Below are 22,827 nucleotides of genomic sequence, written 5' to 3' on the forward strand. Positions count from 1 at the left end.
AGGGGTCCATCAAATAAAATTCTGTTTAGGGCCCTGAACAAGCTCGGGGAGGCCCCGTCTCTATGGTAACAGTCTTCTGTAGAACCACCATGGGTTAAGAAGTTCAGGTAGGTAGCCCATATGAAATAAGGATTATCTGTCTGGATTCAAACCTAAATTGTTGATTCAACAGGTAACTGTGATGATCTTAGCTAACGGTTTATTCAAACAACATATTCAGCTTTGTTTAGATAAAATCTTTACATATGACTTCTTTCTGAAATAAGGCGAATAACCAAGCTAAATTGAAACATTATACAGCAATAGCCAGCCTATACAAACTAATATACATTTTTAAAGAGATTTAATAGTAATATTAACTATTTAATACTGACCAAAATTTGTTTTTTTGTCTTTTTTAAAAACACTCTGGGATAACGGATTTTAGATACTTGAATGCTGACTCAATGGTTTTGTTTTTGTCAATTCCTAACTAATTCTGAATCAACTTAACTTCAGAAAAAAGCTAATATCTATGTTAAGTCATATCTCCATGAAAAAGGCCCTACTCATTAAGACATCTTTACACCTGTATTAGAGCACAGCAGGAGGGCCCTTCAAATCACTACAACAGCCCAAGTGAGCACCAGCTCTTAATGTAGTAAGACGTTGACTGTTTGGGACTCCCTTTCAGGAATTGCTCAGCTCTCGCCCTGTTTCAACTGTTTCTGCTCTTTGATTGGTTAATGAGGTGAGCTGATCTTTTACTGAGTGATTGGCTCCACACCTACGCTGCCATTAAGGTTCGGTGACAGTTTTCACCACAGACACGTCAGCACACATGCAAGCTAATGTCGCCCACAGCATTGATAAATGCCCCGAGTTGAAATAGAGTAACCTACACTTCATTGCTCATCTGTGCAAGTGATAAATACACAATAATTAACACCTAACTATGAGCCGACAAAGGCACTGGATTGGAAACAAGAGCAGGTATGTGAATGGTTTACCGACGACGCAGCAAAAAATAGGTCTGATTGTAGCACCAGAGGTGTCTCCATGGAAGCACAAAGCTGCATGGAGACAGAAAACAATAGAAGGAAGGAAAAGGACTGGTCTCCTCCAATCATTAAATTATCTATGCTTGTCCAAAGCCCTTTAGTAAATCTGCTTGTGTTAACTGCATCAGTTAAGTTTCATATTTTTGCCACATTACAACCACAATCCTCAGTAATTTTATTAGAGTTGTACCAAGTTTATTTATTTTTTTTTATTTTTTTTTATTTTTTTGGTGACAAATTCAAATCTGAAAAATGTGGTATTAAACCTCTTTGATATCCCTGATTAATATTCGGTAAAAAAAAAACAAACTCTCATCTGTTTCCTATGTTGGCAATCAAAATCCACGTGTTTGTAGTTTAGTCTGTGCATCTAAGGGTATATTCACACCTGACACATTTGGTCCTCCCTAAACTGATCAGAGTTCATTTCCACAGATGGTTCTGATCTTTTGTACATGTTTGAATAAACTAAAGTAAACTCTGGTGCGGACCAATTCCAAGACTTTACAAGCCATCATCGCTGGGCATTATGGTAAAAATTAGTTCGTAAATATTAATGCTAATGCTAGTGCTGCATACTGATTTTGCTAAAACAGTACCAGATCTGGCGTTTTCTGCTTAGCATGCTGCTGCCATTATGTTGTGGGTCGGGCCATGCACAGTGTCTTGTCTCATTCAGGTTGAGGCACATTTTTGCCAACGCTGTTCCAAGATTAAAAATAACCCATTACGAAACCTGCGTTGAATGAGCTGCTCTTTAATATTAAAACTGATTGCAATAACACTCGGGTAAATGTGCACTACAAGCATGACCTCCAAATATGTTCTTTTCCAACCCTATCACTTGCAGCAATGATTGTCATCCACATGACTTTGTTTACAAATTAAAGTCCGTTTGCAAAAAAGCACAGTGTGAAAGTAAACCGCACCAAGCAAAGTAAATAAAGTCTGCTTTTGGTCCGAACTAAACAAGCAGATCTAAGGACTGGTGTGAGTACACCATAACTATCATCCATCATTAACAAATCAAATAGTTTGACATGACACCTAACCAACATAGACATGTGTAACATAAAACGAATACTTCACATCCCTTTGAATCTCCCTATTAACCCCCCAAACTCCCACCCCACCCATGCTGCAAGCTTGATTTGAAATCATTGTCTGACTTCATTGCACCAAACTGAAAATGTACTGAAGTCACATCTAACTGGCCAGACAAACTATATACCAGTTTCATTCAGTTCTCTTCTCACTGCTCTGAGTAGTCACACTGTTTGTTTCATCTCTGCCAAAGCTTGGCATCAAGAAGCCAAAATGTGTAAAAGCCCATCTTTGAGATCATAATCTCTTCACCCTCACACTTCCACCCATACAACTGCAAAATCCTCCAATGTTTAGTTTCACACCTATGCCTTCACCTCTCCCTGCTTCTTTGCTTCTTTCCACAGTCTCTATATTATTACCCCTTCGTCCTTTTCTTCTTCCAACCGCCTCTCTCACCACCGTCTCTTGACTTTCTTGTGTCCAGACACGGGACTCTCCTCACAGCAATGGGTTCTCAACTCTCCAGATGGCACAGTCATTTTCCACAGAAACTCAACTTCAAAGACTGGGAAGGAGCAGGAGGAGGAGGCAAGGGGGAAGGAGCCAAGCATCCGCCATGCTGACAAGTGATCTAACTCTGAGACACAATCATTCACTCTCTTTGAGTGACCTGACATGAAGTAGGAGGAGGTTGTATACTTTTCATACATGCTGATATAATCCTAGCTGCTTTGGAACAATAATAATGATCAAAATGTCATATGTCAGTCTCAGATTTTAAATGAAGTGTCCGAATGGGGAATGGTTTTTACTCGCAAAACTGTTATTTTTCATTTTTAAACAGTGCTAATGTGGACAAATAACTAAGTTGCAATATTTGCAGCAGGAAATCAATTTATGCAAAGAAAATCCATCTATGCACCATGAGGACATGCAAATACATGTCCTCAAAGTCAACAAGATTCATATTCATTAAATTTTACTGCAAAGAATCACCAAAAATAAAACAAATTCATTTAAAAACAGAAATTTAGGACTTTACCCAAAAACATGACTTCTTTAGATCTTTAATGCAATATAGTCTTTTTTAAAACACAATGTGTTGTTGGATAAGTATGCATAATTTTGCAAAATTATCAAATTAGAAAATCTAAAAGAAATCCAGCTCCCCTCAGATTGTTTTAGGAAGAAATAAGAGGACCCAGAAAAAAAAAAAAAGTCCAATGGGATTTTCCAGGTGAAATCAAAGTTAAACGAATAAAATAAAAAAAATTGGGTATTAATTCATATGGAGAAAAAAAATGTATTATCCTCAACTTTCAGCAACAAATGTTCTTTTTTCGACACAATAGCATGAGTCACAAAAAACAAGTTTGAATGAAAAACACACGAGTGAAAATAGAAACTAAAAAGCACTTGTGGGCACAGTATAAAGGAATAGTGGTGACGTCAAAATAATATTAGTGTGTAGTATATAACTCAGCATGTCCATATGACAGGATGTGTCACTGATGCTGATTCTCCACAGCAGATCATACCACAGCCAAAAAGCGACTGTATACCAAGGTCCTGTACAATATGAATATATATTTCAGATTATTAAAGAAAAACAACTAAATGTAGGATTCTTCATCAAAAATATGTGCCTCATAATCTTTCAAAACTGTGTATTTGTAATCTAAAAAAAAAAGATGTGTGCAAAAACAAGAAGACAGACCAGCTATTTCCTGGGGGACTGCAGGAGCTCTGTCCTCCACCCACACAAATCCCTTTATTAATAACGATAATAAAAAAATGAAAACATTCCAGCATCTTAGCTCTACTTAAACATTGATCTGGAACTCACAGCTGTGCAGTCAAAGTGGTGTTAAGCTTTCAATACACAGCAGCAAACCAGAGGCAGAACTTCTTCCTCTGCCTATAAAACTCTTAAATAATCTGCATGAGTCGAGTCTCGCACATTGTCACCCACAACAACATGGCTACTAGGATCACTATAACAACCGAAGTTGCTGAAACACTAGTATTTAACTTTACTTTGTTCCATATAAGAATTTGTTGCAATATAAGTCAACTTGTTTCAGTAAGCGTTAACATAGAGTCAGATGTAAAAATTTGCAGGTGCATCTAAAAAGAATTAAATATTACCAACAGCAAAACATATTTCATTAACTGAACTCAAAAAAGTGGAACAATATCTTATACAGTACAAAGGTTTTTTTTTTTTTTTTTTAAAAAAAAGCTCAAACCTAAAGATGCTCCCTGTTCAACAAGAGTTGTAACCAAAAATATTCATAGAAAGTCTAGAAGAAGGAAAAACTGCAGTAGACAATGGTACTTGAACAACAGAGATAAATGATGAATTTTAAATCAAAACCAGTTTCAGAGTTTGGTTGAGATTCACAAGACCCGCCACACACACACTCCCAAACCAGACACAATTGCCAGATGTGTCTTATTTGGGCTAACAAGAACTGGGTTGTCACTCAGTGATCCAAAACCCTCTTTTTAGATGAAAGCAACATTGATTTCATCCTGAAACCAATGTCCCAGAGTTTGGAGGAAGAGTGGAGAGGTACATAATTCAATCTGCTTGAGGTATAGTGGGAAAGTTCCACAGTCAATGATGATTTGATGAGGGATGCTGGTGTCGGTTCAAGTTTTATTTTTAAGACCAAAGTCCACATATTGGCCTGTCACTTTGCATTGACGCAGTAATTCATGCAAAAGAATCCCTAAACAAATACTGAGACCATATAATATCCAGTACATGTACACACTTTTCAGTAGGCTGCCATTTGTGTATCAAAAAAGGCAGGGTTAACAGAAATGAACACAAGTTTCAGTTTTGAACTGAAATACTGCCATAAATTATTTTTAATGATATTTGAATTTAACGAGATACACAAATATGTATATGTATATGTAAATGTGTATTCTAATACTCTACAATATTGTCTCTTGCCTCTTAATGGTTCTGTGGAGTTTGCCAACAAATACATAACTCATTATGGCAGATTAGAGACTATCAAGCACTTACTATGTGTTCTTACTACAAATTATCTTTTATGCATGCAGTCGATAAGATTAATAATAAAAAAAAACTTCTTTAAGAGCTCAAGATACATCAGGGTTCAATGGAGGTACTTTTGCATGAACACTTCTTTAACACCAACCTTTTGTAACATCAAGGAAGGCTTTGACTATATTGTCACAACATAATGTTAAACCACTAAAATAAAATAAGAAGATCTATCTGGAAGAAAGGAACTTGGTGTGCAGTGGTAAAGCCATGACTTCTTGCTGCAGCGTCATTGTGCAATGCAATAGAAGACTGGTTGCTTTTGTTGCAAATATAACAGGACAGACATGTGGGAGCATGTTGCAAGTAAAAGATGAGATCTATCATCTATTGAGTGAAAAGCCTTTCTGCCAGTCAATGTATCAAATTATTATATGCTTATTGCATCAGCATGAGGACATGTGTAATGCTTACAGCTCTCGCATTGACTCAGAGGGTGGCGGTGCTCAGCTGCCACACCTCTGAACAATAAGCACTAATTGCTCAATGAGCTGCAGCTGGAAGTGGCCATTACCAGCAACACGTTGGGGAGCATATATAAAATGTAGACAGGAAGTTGTAAGCTACAGGACAGCAAGTTCTCTCAGGTCCAGTTCCAATCTGCTTCTTGCTAGCACCTGTGAAATCTTTGGTGCTGTTCTCAATCAGAAGCCATGGCTCTTGGACTCCATTTGTGGTATATTTCTTTCTAAATTATGTTCAGTGTTTGTATCAGTGACAATTTGCTTGGCCTACTGTTTTCTTGTTGCATCGTCGCCTGGATTTCTTTGCTGTTGGATAGCAGTGTCTCTACTGAGGGGCAAGGAAAGCCTTTACACAACTTAAACTTTTACATGTACAATGTATTACACTTTGTGTATATATATTGTTTTGGGATCATATCGCCAAACTCAGGACAAGATAAACCTGGTGGATGTAAATGACTTCTCAGACTCTGTCCTTGGATGAAGGGGAAAGAGAGCTGTTGAGTAACAGAATTGTAAACAAAGAATACAAGAAGTCTCCAGCAGTGCAGCCCTTGAAATTGTTTTCAGTCAACCAAAATATGGTTATGTGTGGAGAGAATTGTTAATGGTGTTTCTAGACAACGGGAGTCAAATGTCCTTCAGCCCATCACATTTCCCCTGCAATCTGGCAGCCAGCTGGTAGATCAAACTCAGCCCATCCTTGATTATGAATCTCAGTCAACACCTCTAGCTGTCCATGGAAGCAGAAAGCCTGCCCTTTCCAGCCTTGGTGAGACAACTTCCGAGTCTTTGCAGCATCTGCCTCCTAGCAGAGGGGGAGTGGGTGAACAGGTAACTGGTTCTCGTCACCAAGAGGTTGACTCTAATAATGTAGGGCCTGGATTTCTACATGCTGCTTCTTCCAACCAGGGTTCAAATATGGTAGAGGTTTCACCTAGCTATAGCCCCAGTCAAAGACAACCATCTCAGCAATATCGACCTGAAATTCCAAAACCTCAAAGCTTATCTTGGAGTACACCAGAGTGGTTTGGCCATGGTAATGAAATTGATATGTAACTCAACTCTGCTCTCCCAAACTGGCTTGGCTTTCCTCATACTGATGCCTGGTTTCCAAAACTGTATGTTGCTTCAAGAGGCTTCCAGCCCAACTTCTCATACAACTATTTGGCTCCTAGAGTTAGCTCTCTTCCAAAAGCCCCTGAGCCACCCAGACCTCTGCCACCTCATAAAAGCTTCATCATTCAGTCCAAGAATGTCTACCAGCACTGATGGCTTCTTGAATCCAAAACTACCTACACACCAGACTACAAGGTGCCAAAGGGGAAATATGGCAAGAGTGTGACGGACTTGTAGGGAGTGGTGCAGAAAGACTACTCTGGCAAAATCTGTGTTCCAGTGCTACTGTAACTGTACAGCATTTCACAAGTGAACTAATGTCTACTTTTTTTTTTCTCTCTAGACTTGCCTGCCTCTGAGGAGTCTTCATTTAAAGGGGAAAAAATAAAACTTTTAGCAGCACTTCAGTCTCCTTTCATGAATGCATCAAAGGCACAGAGGGGCTATTTAAAAACCCACGAAGAGGAAAATTTTACAAAAATTCCCTACCTTGGCATTGGAATCCTTGTTTCCCAAATCCCCTGCAACGAGACAAAATGAGGTTGTTTAAGATGAACTCCAACACTGGCTAAACTAAAATAAGCTTTAAAATCACATACGTCTGACTTGTGTAGTGACTCGTTTTTAATTTTTTTTTTTTTTATAAGGCTCACCATATGAAATCTGTGCAGTGGCTGCAGAACGTTGGTTGCTTGAAAAATCTCGCAGTAAACTTGTGGTTCTTCACTTCATGCACATTTTTCTGTCGCAAGGCTCCTTTACGGGCGAATCTGTTCCCAACCCCCGCCGAGTCATTGTAATGTAGAAGATGCTCAGCCATTGCGGGGGAGTGAATAAAGTTTAAAAAGCCACAACTTTACTAGTACCGACGGCTGTCGGTGATGCTCCTGACGTGTGGCGCTCTCCTCTGACTGCGCTTCAGCTGAGCGCTCCTTTTCATTCAAAGTGACGCTGGAGAGGAGCAGCCTGCGTTTACGTAGCTTGCGTGAGAATATTTCACGTTTACTCATGAAAACGCATGCACTATACTTAAACGTGAAAGCCGCATCAACGGAGATTTTGCCTATTGTAATAGAAGGAAAGCTTTTCGTGTAAAGTAATGACAAATCCGGATGGGTACAGCAATTTAGGTCTGCATAATACAAAAGCCTTTAATATTTTTCAGCAAGTTGGTGTTAAAATTTACCACGTTCATAATAAATTCGGTTTATTCTTGCTGTGTACATTTTTGTTTTTCAGATTTTAACAGAGCTCAATTTGTCATTTGCCTGACGAAATGGTGCACTTTAAAATAACCAGAAATCACTTCGGAAGGACGTTCAGGAGTTAAAATACGAGTAGCTCTTAAAGGCGACGCCTCCCCATATCAGAACAGCTGTGATTTAACCTACAGTTGTTGTGCGCCTTCGTGTGGACATGATAAAAAACTACAGCTTCCAAATAAAGTGTACATTAATTAGATTCAGTTTCAAAAAATAAAATGTACTTTAAAGTCAATTCAAAAAGTAAGCAAAGTATGGGCATTGATAAAGTATTTGTGAATTAAATGCAACTAAAAAGCCTTTCACATCTTCTATTAATTATCCTGCCATTCAACCATATTAGGTTTAAATTTTTAAATCAAATTACTTGATATTTTTGTAAATTTCTCTTCCATCATTGTGACCGGTATTAATTTTTTGTAAAAAAAAAAAAAAAATTGTAAATGAAATGGCTTGATGGAAGAGTCCCCAATAACAGAAATTGGTAGAAACAGTAGAGGACATTTTTAAATGGTGTTAAACAATCACACTAATTGGTCTACAACTGGTCTTCGTATGAATCAAAGGGTATAGCAGAGCAGCAGAGGTTATTCTGGAATCTTTCTCTGCTTGCGTTGTCTCTAGTCCTAGCATCTGATAATCAAGGGAAGCTGCTTTTCAGGCAAAAGCCATGGCTTCTAAACCTTTGTGGTATGTTTTGTTACTGTGGGTATTTGAGTTCTTGTTTATAATTGTGAACTTAATGTGTGTTTGTTTGCCACAATAGGATTTCTTTACTTTTCAACTTCTCAATTCCTCTGTTTGGTCAGCTTAGTTGGAAAGACATCTACCTTGCTTTGACAACACTATTTGTCTGTTTGTGGAAGGTCACTTTTGCCTACTCTCTATTCACATGGAATAGTTTACCACCAGGCCTTGGGAGCCTTTGACTTGCAGTGTCATTGGCCAGGGGATGACTTGAGCCTCATACACAATGTAAGCACTAGCAATTTATCAAAATATGAGGCAGATATTTTAGGTATGGAAAAATGAACAATTTACCAGTCATTATATTTTAATTACTTTAATCTTCAACCAATCAAACTCCAGTTTTTATCACTGCACTTTCTATAAATAAGTTGGACTTGAGGTGGGCCTTCTCTTTAGCAGGGACAACAATATGGCTGACACAGAAGACACCCATAAGGTAGTAAACATTTCAACCACACACACAGAATGTTAATTTATACACGCTAGAACAAAAAAAAAGTTAAAAAGATTTCTGCCACTCTGATAAAAAATATCATGAGATAGTTATCTCAATAAATAAACTTATTGAGGTACAATATAATGTTATCTCATTATATTGAGATAACTATCTCATGATGATTTATTATTTTTTTTATCAGAATGGTGGAAACGGACTTAGATATCATATGTACTAAACATGCTCTGCCAACTTTAAATCTGAATGAATTAACGAAAGTTAAGGGGAAATTAGTCAGACATTACACTGCTGCAAGACGGGGACCTCTGTTGGAAAGAGGGAGAAGTCGTCTCCGCGGAAACGGATGTGTCGTAAAGTGAGGTTGGGAGTTTGAAGCCGTTTGAGCGGCGAAAATCGTGTTCAAGGTAATCTCCCTTTAAAGTAAAAGGTTGTGTTGTCGTACACCTTGTAGTACGTTTCAAAATCTCATTAGGTTACCATAGAGAGCGAGAGACCAATCGTTACAATAAGGAGCGAAGACTAGCAAGGGTGCTAGGCTTTAGCTCGGCTATCATTAAAGCTAATATCTCTCTAACAGATCATAGTTGCTCAAGCTGTGTAGTGAGTTGTCATGGCAACACAATACGTTCCCGTGTCTCACACGCAGACCGTTTGATTTGAAGATAAATAAATTGCCAAACCCGAGCTTCAGGTGGATGTTTATCGTGGAGACAGATTTTCAACAGGGATGTGAGTCTGTCTAACGTTCTTTAATTTCGTATTCTGGTCACTAAAAATAATCCTTTCAGGTCACTATGAACAAACAAGAAGAGTTGTGGGAGAAGCTAGACTCCGAGTTTGACCACATTCTGCTAGACATGAAACCGTATGTTCTCAAGCATCCCAGCAAAACAGGTGAGATTCCATCACAGCAGCACGAATAGAGATGCAACAGAAGAGAGCACGTCATAGTGCACTCACAATGTCTGGTGAAAATATTTACACACATTCTATGTAAATATTTACACACATTTTATGTTTGCATTTTGTCACATAACGGCTACAAAGCTCAGTCGGTGTCCTTTATTTAGAACAGTACAACATAGCAGGCCAGGTAAGGGGATCCTTTTTTTTTATCAGAGAAACTGTCTACAGGATTATGGTAACTCTGGAAGAGTTGTGGAGATCTACACAAAGTCATAGATGGCAAACCTACTGTTAGTCACACACTCCTTCCAAATCCACATATTTAGACCATATTCATGCCTGACTTGAAAATGAATAACTGTTGAACTTAAAAACACAGACATGACATGACCTACAAGTAGACTGTGAAGCAATGCAGCATTTATAAGTTGTCCATCCATCCATTTACACCCTTGTCCCTTAGTGGGATTGGGAGGTGCTGGTGTCTATCTCCAGCTAACGTTCCAGGCGAGAGGTAGGGTACACCCTGGACAGGTCGCCAGTCTGTCACAGGGCAACACAGAGACACACAACCATGCACACACACACTCACACCTAGGGGCAATTTGGAGAGGCCAATTAACCTGACAGTCATGTTTTTGGACTGTGGGAGGAAACCGGAGTACCTGGAGAAAACCCACGCATGCACAGGGAGAACATGCAAACTCCATGCAGAAAGACTGGGGCTGGGAATTGAACCCAGAACCTTCTTGCTGCAAAGCAACACCTCTACCAACTGCGCCACTCTGCAGCCAATTTGTAAATGTTTATGTTTTTGTTACTGGAATATGCAAGAGGAGGTGTACTCCAGATGTATTCTAATGCAAATAACTGGGATGTAGACCTCTTCTGTTATGCTATTTTAGCATATAGTTCAAATGCAATTACAGATTTTAAATGTCCTTTTTCTCATCTCATGCCAGAGCGTCAGCATTGTGCCGTATGGATAAAGAAGCTGTGTGACCCGACAACATGTGGTTCGGGTGTGATGGATCGAAAGAACCGCAACATGTATGCCAATTTGCTGCTTTCTATGCTCAAAAGGGGCATCCTGGAGGGCCCTTTTACCGCCAAACCAGAGCCTGGAAAGCTCAAGACACTTCCAACCTACATGGTATGAAACATGGTCTACTCTTGACTTTTTTTTTTTTTCTTTTTTGAGATTTGAAATGTTTTAACCACTGAAATTGAGTACATCAACACATTTCCAGTTAATCTAATACTCTGCTGTCTAATCTGAATTTTTAGTCCATTTATTTTGATGAACCTCTGAGTGGTCGATCGGCTGAGCAGAACAGAGGCCTTCCTGACTGGGTCACAGGAGAGCTGAGTGGTTGCGCTGATGAAAGTTTGGTCATGGATCTTCTGAAGGACCGATCCAGTTCTACACCCATTACTGCTCATCACAGGTGGGTCACAACTATAATTCTGTATATTTGTATTTTTTTTTATTTTTTTTTTTCAGACCTCTTGTCTTGATACAGATACTACTATTAAAACAAAATGTAAATAAATCTGCTAACACAGTACATGGTGGTGCTCCATGATGAGTTTTCAATGTAACGCTAAATACCAAAGCAATTATTACGGCATTCAGCAGCAGAGTGTGCCTTTTGTCAGTTCCTTTCAAACTGTTAAGTTTCCTTTCAAACTGTTAAGTGCAAAGATTCTTAATTTGGTTCTGAATACATTTCTTGGAAATACAGTGGAACCTCAGCATGCAATCTGAATTGGAACAAGCACTTTAGATCTTGAAAATTTGGACATGGAAACAATATTTGTCAACGACAAAATGGAAACATTCAAATAATTTGTCCCAAGAGCCCACTTAAAACTTGCACATTCCTCTTCTTTTTAGTATTATTTTATTATAGTAACTTTAACAGAAGTACTGTGTCGTGAAATTCAAATGAAAGATAAAGACTTGTTCGGGTGATTTTTGTATCACTTTGGTAAGCGCCTCACCTCTTCCATTGTTGACCATTGCGTTTAATTTGTGCCAGTAGATCAGATCAAATTTAGCATTTTATTCTTAATTGAGTTATATGTTTTATTGAAAACCCCAACAGATATTTTAAATTAGCAATAGCACATATGTTGTGGGATCTTATGGTATTAATGACTGCCTTTTTGTGATGGAAGTTATTGATGCATCAGACTTGGTGATGAGCTTGAGTCTCAAATAAGCCAGACATGTGTCAAAAAACTAGAGTGCTTTGATAAATAGAAATGACATTGTGATATGTGCAAAGACAATAGAAATCAAACCAATATAATACTTTATGTGTTTTTAATTTTAAAATCTTACTAAACCATATTTATTCTTTTGAGTCGGCCAGAGTTGGTTATTAATCTCTGAAACAGTAAAGACTCTCTCCCTAATATAAAGCCTTTTAACCTTATCTATTCTATTTTATCCTCGAGTTGGATGAATGGGAAAACATACATTATGCAATATCATTGCTAAATATTGCAATAAGAATGGCTTATTTTTCTATCTCCACTCCCGTCTGCATCGCAATTCTCTCCATGAGTTTTGCCCTCTCAGACACCATGTGTAAAATCTGATCTGATTGGCCAAATATATCGTTTTTTATGCAAAGAGTAAATGAATGGGACTTGAAAATATTTTTAACTATCACTGACCATAATCCAAGAGGTTCTTTGTTATAGAGCCACTGCTCTTCTTGATATTGCAATGATGATTCATTTTAGAGTTATAATGCAGCCCCCAAAGCGCTTTTGTGAGATGCTTCTCATTCAAACACACACATTCCTAATAAGTCTACATGCAGTGGTTTTCACTCTGTCAGATTGTGATGATCAAATCAGAAGCAATCATGGGACTCAGCATCTTACCTGACGACAAAAGAGTCACAGGTGTGAAACGAACCTTTTGTATGTCAGTTAGAAGCTAACTGCTCTTTACACGAGCCAAACGGACAGTCTGAGGTTTGTTGTTGTTTGTTCTCTCCGGTTGTTTATTTATTTAATTAAACATCGCCTCGTATCAAATACAATTTTAAATATGATTGTAGCTGGGGATCTATTGGTTTTCAACAGCAAATAAAAATAACATAACATATTATTTGTTGGGGAAATGTTGTTAAGGAGCTCCATATTAGTTCAGTTTTGTCCCATGGGTGTGACATAACAATGTCATGTATTTTTGTGACATCCTTTCTATGTACATACACTTATACATAATTGGAAAGCTAACATTGTTGAGTTTCCAATGATGTATTGGAATGTAGATGCGATAAGCGCTTTTATCAAACCACTTAGAAATGTAAAATAATGGTTAACTCACCATTTGAGGCCTCATATTATTGACAGAATGAAGCCATTTAAAACAACCTTTTTTTTTTTTACATCCACAAAACTCCAATTAATACAATCCAATAAAATAGTGCAAAAGATTTACTCCTAGAATCCAACATAGTCTGTTGATGAAAACCATCAAAAGCAAATAACATGCAAAATGTCTGTGGATAACATTTGGAAACCAGGAACTAATATTTATTAATAATATAGATAGACTTATTGGCCTATGTTAATTATTCTGTAGAGACATGATGCTGCTCTGGGACAGTCTGACAAAAGTGAGGCTGCCATTTTGTGCCGTTGGCTCGTCAGGGCAACACCAACAGGCAAGGCGGATGAAGTATCTCGCCCAAGGACATAAATGACGAGGTCCAAAGAGTCACTTAAGGCTCCGGAGTGGCAGGTTACAGACCCTTTTTCTAGACTTATCTCCTACGATTAGTTTACTTGCAAGATCCTGTTTAACAAAATTTGTACCACTCAATAAAATAACCATACGAATAAGACACAAATCATTACTTGCCTCAGTGGTGGGAAAGAGCTGATGTGAACACCACTGTACCCTCTTTTGATCCTGAAAGTGTAAGGACTGGCTACTTAAGAAGCTGGCCGCAATAACAGAAGTCAAAATTTTTAAATTGTAATTTCTGTTTCCTTTGCAAATCAGTTTTCAAAATATTTATGCACAACAACTGTTATGTCATCTGTAGTATTCATTTTGCATATTAATTTTAAGACATACCTTGAAAAGTATTAGGTTAATGTTTGAAAGGGTGCTGAAGGGAAACCTGCTTTATTTGTCTGTTAGGGAGACGGGCACAGGAGAAATTTGCGTTAATGGTTAAGGCATCTGTCGGAACTTTCCACTCAAAACTTCTCCTACCAGTCTGAAGACATTGAACTGCGCTGTGAAGCTACAGACACAAATAGCTTTTCTGACTGATTGCCTGTCATCTTTGCTCAGGAGCACCATCGAAAAAGCTAAAGACATTGCCAAGTGCTTGCATCAGGCCGTTTGAGCTGTCCATTCTGAATTTTCAAAGAAAAACACTTCAAAACAGCATGAGAGAATAAGGAACTTCTCATATAATCTACCCATCGTTCTGTTGCTTTTCTCCACCGGCTGAACATGAGCTTTAACCCCACAGTGCAGGAAAGGCAAAGAATAAAGCTTAATACATCATTAGGATGTTTAATATTTAGTATCTTTTCTGCGATTTATCTTTCAACATCTGAAATGCTCAAAAAATGTATTTGTTCTACGCCAAAAATGAAGTAATTCAATTGAATTTGCTTGTCTCTTTGATTACTGTCTAAAACTAAATGTGCTGGATGTGAAGGCAGCTTACTTTGCTTGTCATCAGTCATCCTAACATGCTCGGGGATATTTCCTCTGACTGCAGGCAGTCCAGGGGCTCCACAAAGTGATGTTAGCAATGGCTCTTGGTTTTTCAAATTTAATTAGGAAGGAGAGGCAAATCGGGGCCCAGTGGCTTCGTATACTCATTAGCATCATAAAAAGAGAGCACTGTAGTAGGCAGAGATTATCATACACCAGGGCGCTGCATAAGAGGGAGTACAAGCCCACCGCTGCCGTATTTAATCCAAAGTTTTCTGTTGAGGCTGTGGAATTATGTCGTTACGATTAGGCGCAGCAGCACTTAGTGCTGTCACCTCTTAGGAAGATGGATATAGACAATAAAAAGGCCTACTGGGGCCTCACTGTGTGGTGTTTAAACATTTCTTCTCACAGTCTAAAGACATGTTAAGAGTTAACTTGCCAACTTCTAACAGCCCTGTGATTGAACTTTATACTGCTTGTTGTCCATCATTCCCAGATTTGCATAAACCCTTAGCAGGTTGCAAAGATGATTTTCCTCACGCATGGAAAATGCTTTATTTCTCTTTTTGATTTTTGGACATAACCCTTACTCCTAAGCCTGAGGCTGTAGGTCTTATCCAGAAGAGTTGGATTGGTCACTCCAGACTAGGGGGATCAGAATCTGCCTCGAGCAAAAGTTCAAGTGTCTTGGTGTCTTGTCCCCAAGAGATGGTAGGATGGAGTGGGAGATGGATAGACAGATTGGGATCCAGCTTACAGAAAAGCAGGTGCCACTCTGATCTGTCTTGGTGAAGAATAAGCTGAAGTCAAAGGCGGACTTCTGGATATATGCGTCACTTTCTGTGTCTCACCTATAGTCACAAGAAATGGATCAGAACTGAAAGAACCAGATTCCAATTGAAGCCAGTGGCTAAAACAAATTTCCTTGTGGAATCGCTTGACTTTAGAGAGAGAAAGAAATGAATCTTTAATCGACGTTTACATAAAAGTTCAAATTCTACTTGCTTTCTTTTATGTTACTTTGTTTGCATTGTCTTATTTTCTTATGTTTTCATCTAAATGTTTTTATAACTACAACGTAATGATGCACAGAGAAATGGGTGGTAACCAGAATCAGTTTTTTTTTTTGTTTGTTTTTTTTTTTGTCAGATGAGTGGAGGCGTAAAATTTAGCCCTGTAAGATTGCGCTGACATCCAGAGTTCCTACACATTTTAATGTTGAAATTCCACAATTTTCAAGACTGATTTTCAAACTTTTCAAAACAAGCAAACTAGAATTAAACAGCTTGAATACTTAGTGAGGCCATAGTACGTAGTTTCTGAATCACGATTCAGAAACGTTTCTGGGATTTCTGTGTGCCTGTGTTTGTTTTGTTTTGGCATGTGGGCTAAAATAGATTGGTGCTATTTCAAAATCTATGGTGAGACATTGAGATTCTACTTCCTGTTTTTCTGTTTGCCGAGTCCCACAGTGTTGAGATAAGACGATGAAAGACTCTCAGATCACAGACAAACATCCAGATAAAGAAAATTAACAGCACCAAGAGCCCTTTTATGTTTTTGTCCTATTTAGATATGATTGATCTCAATGGACTGGTATGACAGTGTGTCCCTATGATGTGGCAGTGTTTGATCTCCCCAGCTGTCAGTTGTGAGACAGACCTACTTTTCAGCTTGATTCATTTTAACCATCTTTTAAAGTTAAACTTTTAGGACGTTTTCAGGTGTTACTCCACGGTGCTCAGAATTAGGTCTGCTGTAATGTGTGAATTTTGTGTAAACCGCAGGGGTTACTTCATTAAAGCTATTCCAAATATAACCACAAGGTGGTGGTATTTCATTGTGCATAGCACACTTTGATCCAGAGGAATCTGGAGGAAGAGTTCTCGGGTTGAGAAGGTTTCCTCATGATTTTATTCACTCCAACTTCTCGTGCTTGTTGTGATCAGTCTAATATAAACTGTGTTCTTGATTTGACAAAAAGTGTAATATTCCATTCTACCTAGAATGGAATATTACTTCATATTTGCTGCGGTCTCTGTTTTAGAGCTTCCATGCACATTTCATTTCCTTGTTTTTCTCTTTTTCCCTCCTTGACGTCTGTCTTCCATCTGTGTGCTCTCCATCCACATATGAAAACTCTTAGCCAGCCCTACAGCCCCCTTCATTCTCCTCAGCTTTTATTTTCTCTACACAACTTTGACAGTTACATTTTATTTGCAGTTAGCTTTTTATTTTGGTATAAGAGTCTCTCATTGCTCTCTTTCAGTCCTTCCTCTGATCTTTCCCGGTGTTAGTTTATAGTGGAGGGTGTGCAGGGACATTGGGATGTTTGTATCCCAAGGTCAGACTTTTCCTGGGGGTGCTTGAGGCTGAGCCCTGGGCCCGCTGGCTCTGCACCTGGAGGTCAGGCTGGGGCTTGGATGTCAGGTTGCTTTAATCAACCAAGCTGCAGCTTCTCAGGGTTTACGTGGTGGATGCTCTTGTGTGTGTGTGTTTGCGTGTGCAACTATGTGTGAGTGTGTGTGTTGCTCTGGCCTGACTTGCCACTGCTTTGATCTGTGGGCCTCAGACTCCAGACACATCTGATTCAATTATCCTCATCCACCTGTTGACTTAGAGGCCTAAAATTGTGAAGCTTGGCCCCCCATCCAAATTTCATAGCTTCATGTGTGTGAGTGTGAACGGGTGCACACGCAGAGAGATAAACAGACTGTGTGAGCACACAGTACCTTGCCCCTTATTATTTAATATTCCTCATTGAATCAAATTGTATTTGCGCCCGAAAGTTTTCATACACATAATTCTCAAATAATAAATCATATGTTCTGCCGGCCACTTTGAACACTTGCCAGATGTGAAATGTAACAGCCAGAGAGGGAAGTTGGCAAATGTGATGTTTAGTTTCCAACAATTACATTGTTGATTTTTTTAATTTATTATTTTTTTCTCCACAAACCTTATTCATTTGAACTCATGTTCTTGCAAAGTTGGCAATAAGGTGTCATGGTCCAGTTTGAGTCCTTCATATTAAAATAATTAGGCCAAATGTCAGACAGCAGAGATCAGAGGGAAGATATGTGGTTCATATGACAGCGGGGGCTCAAACAAGTTTTTATTTAGGTTGTTAATTTCAAAAATATCTATTCAAAGCCATCAAACTCAATATAAAATAAATGGTGGTGGTCATTCGCGACTACATAACTAATCCAGAGACGTGAGGCTGCGCTAGAGAATTTACACAATGGCCTGTCAAGTATTGCAGCAATGAACAGTAACTTTGCTGGATCTCATTGTGTGCTATGCAAATGCTTTTCCCGCTTTGGCATCATGCATGCTTGAAACTAAAAGTAAAATTGACTTCTTTTCTGACCAATTTGGTTTTCCATTATCAGACTACTGGGAGAACGAGTAGAGCATTTAAACCTTGTTCTCAGATCCTCAGTTTTCCATTCATGAGTAAACTTTACTGTAGGATGTTGGACTTTACTTTTTTTTTAGAAATGACCATAGACCTATTTCCAGACAGATTGCTGGTCAGCAAGAGTTGCTTTTCCAAGGTCATTGGTGACATTTTCTCCCTGGTTTTCTGTTATCACAGTGAGGGTGTACTAAGTTTGTCAACCACTGCTTCTCCATTTCGACTTTATTTTTATGAAATGAAAAATGAAAGTTTGGAACCTGTTTTTAATGCTTGGTAAATCTGGAAAACGCTGAATCGTTTTTTTTTTTTTTATCATGTCCTGATGTGTAAAATGTCTGAATTGTGAACATGTAAAATCGTTAACAATTCAGAAATTTTTACTTCCTGAATTTTTAATGAGTTCATATTTTGATGTATTTTCAAATAAATTTATATTTTCCCAAAACTTAAGCAAAACTGGCAATTTTAAACAATCATGTCATATTGTTTGATGATTTGCACCTACAAACCCACAGGAGTTTGTTTCTTGAGGCGTCTTCTGTATCTGGGACAAATAGATTACAAAGTACCAAACTGTTCATCTACAATTACATATCAGAATTTCTTTCTCCATAAATGCTTCGAAAAATCACAAATTAAGATTTACACGTTATGTATCTTTTTAATATTATGACAGCTGTAGCTATATTTAATAGTCGTTTAATGGCTCATTTGTCAAAACGAACAATAAAAACACATTTGCGATGTACATAAATCTTTATATTATAACACGTTGAGGAGAACCTAATGTACCAAGATAAAAGGAGAAGCTATTTTAGAGATGCGTCTTCTAAAAATGCATGACTTTAGCTTTTTATGAGTTCCTTTGACAAGTTGTAGCACAACAGATAATTAGGTCACACCATGCTGCACTGCTAGAAGCCTATAATGTAATTATTACACTAACATCACTGTCCATGTATTTACATTACCATTTAAAAATATACCATGTGAAACTTTCCACATTTTATCACATTAAAACTAGAAACATTTATGTACTTTCCTGTGATTTTATAAGACATCCAACAGAGGTATTTTGTAGTTGAGAAGTGTAAGGAAAGGGATGCACGGTTTTCAAAATTTATACAAATGAAAATATAACAAGTGTGGTGCGTGTTTGTATGTAGCCCCTTGCAGTTGGGCCTGGAAAGTCTTTTTGTACTTTTTGACTTTTACATCTACAGATTGAAGCTTTCATTATCTCTACAACATTACCCCTGATACATCTAATGTGGTCAGCATGACGGTATTTATTCTCTAATTTTCTTCACCAGTCCTTTGAAATACTTCATATTTATTCTAAGATATTTAGGTAATAAAAAGGCACAAGTTATTTAGAGGTGTCAGAATGAAGGGGTAGTACATCTGCATGCTAAACAAATTAAAAAGGTTTGAGGAGTACAGATACTTTTGCAAGGCACTATGACTAGCTCTTAATTTGATCGGAGTATGTCTAGTAGTACATTATTAGATCACGAGGTCTAATGGTGAACACACTTACCACAGATGGAGGATGAATTAAAGCGTTATTATATTAATCAATATTGGCTCTTCTAAGATGTAAGTGTTGTTTTGTATAATCTATAATCCTTAAAGTAGGTGCCCTCACAGGTCAACTGATAATGAGATTCAGTGGTCCTTGTACTTAAAATGTACATGTACAAGGAAGGAAAAGCCAATGATCTTGTTATAGAGTGCTAATCAATCGCTCTCTGACCCACAGAAAGTGAAGCCATGTCTTCATAAGATGACAGAATATCTTTATTTAATTTTCTTTTACTGTGGCTCCATATCCGCATTCATTCACTCAATTATTGTTAGTGGACTGATAACGTCTCATGTGCCTGCGTCTAATGAGATCGTTAGTGTAGTTATGCCCCTGATGGTTTGTAAGAGTATGTGGGTCTGTGTAATATATGGGAGCACTGTTAAAACAAGTGTGTGCGCGTGTATGTGTGTGTGTGTCACCATAGATTTCCTGTAAAGCTGCTTAGTTTTTTTTTGTTTTTTGTTTTTTTTACACATGACAGACATGATGAGAGACAGTCATTGACGTGTCTGATTGTAAGAGGATGGTTTAAGTCTTAGCCATGCTCGCCATGTGTTGTGCATGGAAACTGAGTGAAGAATGGTGTGGACATTTATTGTTCAGATGGGATGGATTGCAGACCACAAACCATGCAACCAGTGCCAGATGTTGATGTGCGCATATGTCAAAGGAGGCTGCCGATGCAAGCACATTCATATACAAAGGGGAACAGACCGCAGGACCATACACTCACAGACTGTAGGTTATTTTCTTTTCACATGCATTCCTCTAATGTTTCTCTTTCAGGAGGAGACTGTATGAGGAGAAGGTCCTTCCTGAACCCGTGTCCTCCAGTTCACTCCAGCTGAGTCCAAGACGAGACTCGAGAATGGTTAGTTCATAATCACTTTCCCAGCTGCAAATTATCATCTAAAAAGTGTTATTTGATGCTTACCTTGCTGTAAAATTGCTTTGAATAGAATACATTAGTAGGTTTTAACGTGAGGGGATGAAGAAGATTTTGCTCTCAGGTTCAGTCAGGTGTCTTAAGTATATTTACCACTTTTCATTCATTCCCGTTCTGAATAGCGCATGTATATTGGAATCAAGTGTGTGGATTGACAGTATTTTGCAGGTTTTGGATGAGCTAAGTTAATTTTTCTGTGACAATCTCGATTTCTTTTGTATTTTGCACATTCAAGAATTAGCTGACTTTCTGGGAGTTAAATTTCAACGCTCTCTGAGCGTTTAGCTCGGATGTTTATTACAATAAATATCTGAGCTAAACGACTTTCTGCATCAAAGCAAACAGTAAAGAGAGACTCTGGAACAGCTACTGGGGGCAATAATAAGAAAAATGCTCTTGAGAATAGCATATTAGAACTTTTTTTAATCAACACAATTACCAGGGAGTTGAGTAAACTAGCCTATAAAAATCATTATTATTGTTGATTAGTTCAGTGTTGCTCTGATTCTGTATTGTTCTTAAAATGAACTGTTAACAAACGCACGACCAAGTCAGTGATGTGTCTATCATCTGCAGCCTGAAAATTTGGTTTAAATAGCCAGTGAACTGCATTCCCAGCATTCAGATATGTTGAAATGAAACATTTATCCTGTTTGTCCGAGGTCGAGGCTTGGAAGCCGTATGCCATTCTAATCAAAAGAGGCACATAATCCTTAGCTATTCCATTCATCTGTTTCTTTGTGCCAGCACTGTCCCGCAGAGGTCCTCCCAAGGTCCACACTCCATCAGATCCTAATCACATTCAACAACATCTCTCAGTTTCCTATTGCTCCTTCAGTTTTATAAGATATTTCCCGTCTTCCTACTTCTGCTGCCCAAGCTTGACTTGGGTAAGCCGATCTTGTATCAACAAAAGCCCTGGAACCGTTTGAATTATAGTGCATAATAGAGATCCGGAACCCAGCCGTAACAAAAGACAGAAAAAATCTTCAGTGTAAGACAGTTTAGCTCTTGGAATGTATTGTTGAACAGATATTATGTAGAGCTGCTGCACATCTGGAGAACTGGATGCTAGAATGAATAGATTGAGCAGAAAAGACTGAGGATAACTAAGACATATACAGTGTTGTTGGTGTGTAAAGAAAGCACACAGGGCTCTGCCTTCAACCTTGAAACTTTAATAGAAACCGTTTGTTTTTAAGCGGCGTTCTATCAAGTCGGCAGGCTGTGACAACCTCCATCATTGCCTGCTTTTTACTTCTTCAGGCTAAAATGCCAATCAGCGTGGTTTCAATAACATCCTCTAGTTTAAATCCCTACTATTTACCTCCATCGTGATCCTGCTGTCGATGCCATCATTTACCCCGTCTCTTTCTTCTCAGGTGGATGGGATGCTAAAAGCAAATGTGTCTGCTGGCGACAGCGAGTTGGAGGCTCGCCTTAACAGCTGGAACCTGGGGGTGAGTCCTTGGGCATGCCGTCAGCCTTCTGGTGGTTGGGGCTCACTGCAGGGACAGAGGTTCAGAAAAACTCAAAAGATGCACAAGACCCCAACCAGTACATTTTATTTTATTCTCCTGCAGTCAGTGCTAATGGTGCCAGCATCTGAAAGTCAGTAAAGATGTCTGGTTTTGTCAGGAATCGAAAAAGATTTTTGTCCCTTATTTTCAAAAGAGTTACTTTTTGTTCATTTTGCGTACTAGTCGTAAATAGGACAATGTCGATGCCAGTTTCAGATCTGGGGTTTAATTCACATTAAATTCCAGATCCAATCAATGAGCAGATTAAATTAAAACATTTTTTTCCCCCATGAAAATTATTATTATTTTTTTTAAGATAGAGAGCTTGGACTAGTCTGATCTAATAAAACAAATCTAATGAACTGAGCTCATCAACAAGTTCACATCCGATGTCCAGTTAAAGAAAATCTGTAATTCTGCACAGCATTATTAAAATTTAAAACTGTTCATGAGCCCTTTAATCAATTAGGAATCTGTGGACATGTTCCACATAAGATTCCTTTTTGTTAGAAGTTTT

The 22,827-nt window shown here is 38.3% G+C and overlaps 2 protein-coding genes and 1 long non-coding RNA gene across 6 annotated transcripts in view; 2 read left to right on the forward strand and 1 right to left on the reverse strand.

Annotated features, from left to right (window-relative positions):
• Positions 1-7,700, reverse strand: part of prkcab (protein kinase C, alpha, b) — a 98,794-nt gene extending 91,094 nt beyond the window's left edge. For both annotated transcript variants that reach the window (XM_007557338.2, XM_007557337.2), the window contains exons 1-2: positions 7,406-7,700; positions 7,242-7,273 (exon numbers count right to left, since the gene is read on the reverse strand). In XM_007557338.2, the coding sequence (XP_007557400.1) occupies positions 7,242-7,273; positions 7,406-7,572 (199 nt within the window). In that variant the 5' untranslated portion in view covers positions 7,573-7,700. The remainder of the gene's footprint in view (positions 1-7,241; positions 7,274-7,405) is intronic.
• LOC103141621 (uncharacterized) lies at positions 5,722-6,910 on the forward strand. Its single transcript, XR_001662768.1, has 2 exons — positions 5,722-5,845; positions 6,812-6,910. It is a non-coding gene; the product is annotated as an uncharacterized LOC103141621 (long non-coding RNA).
• A 1,816-nt stretch (positions 7,701-9,516) lies between the features above and the next one.
• Positions 9,517-22,827, forward strand: part of cep112 (centrosomal protein 112) — a 113,396-nt gene continuing 100,085 nt past the window's right edge. For 2 of the 3 annotated variants that reach the window (XM_007557342.2, XM_016674016.1), the window contains exons 1-6: positions 9,517-9,625; positions 10,010-10,115; positions 11,090-11,280; positions 11,415-11,575; positions 20,631-20,715; positions 22,173-22,250. In XM_007557342.2, the coding sequence (XP_007557404.1) occupies positions 10,016-10,115; positions 11,090-11,280; positions 11,415-11,575; positions 20,631-20,715; positions 22,173-22,250 (615 nt within the window). In that variant the 5' untranslated portion in view covers positions 9,517-9,625; positions 10,010-10,015. Of the gene's footprint in view, positions 9,642-10,009; positions 10,116-11,089; positions 11,281-11,414; positions 11,576-20,630; positions 20,716-22,172; positions 22,251-22,827 lie in introns of all 3 variants that reach the window. The other variant, XM_016674015.1, reaches the window with a different exon arrangement.

The sequence above is a fragment of the Poecilia formosa genome, unplaced genomic scaffold (assembly GCF_000485575.1).
Source record: "Poecilia formosa unplaced genomic scaffold, Poecilia_formosa-5.1.2 Scaffold88, whole genome shotgun sequence".
NCBI lineage: Eukaryota > Metazoa > Chordata > Actinopteri > Cyprinodontiformes > Poeciliidae > Poecilia > Poecilia formosa.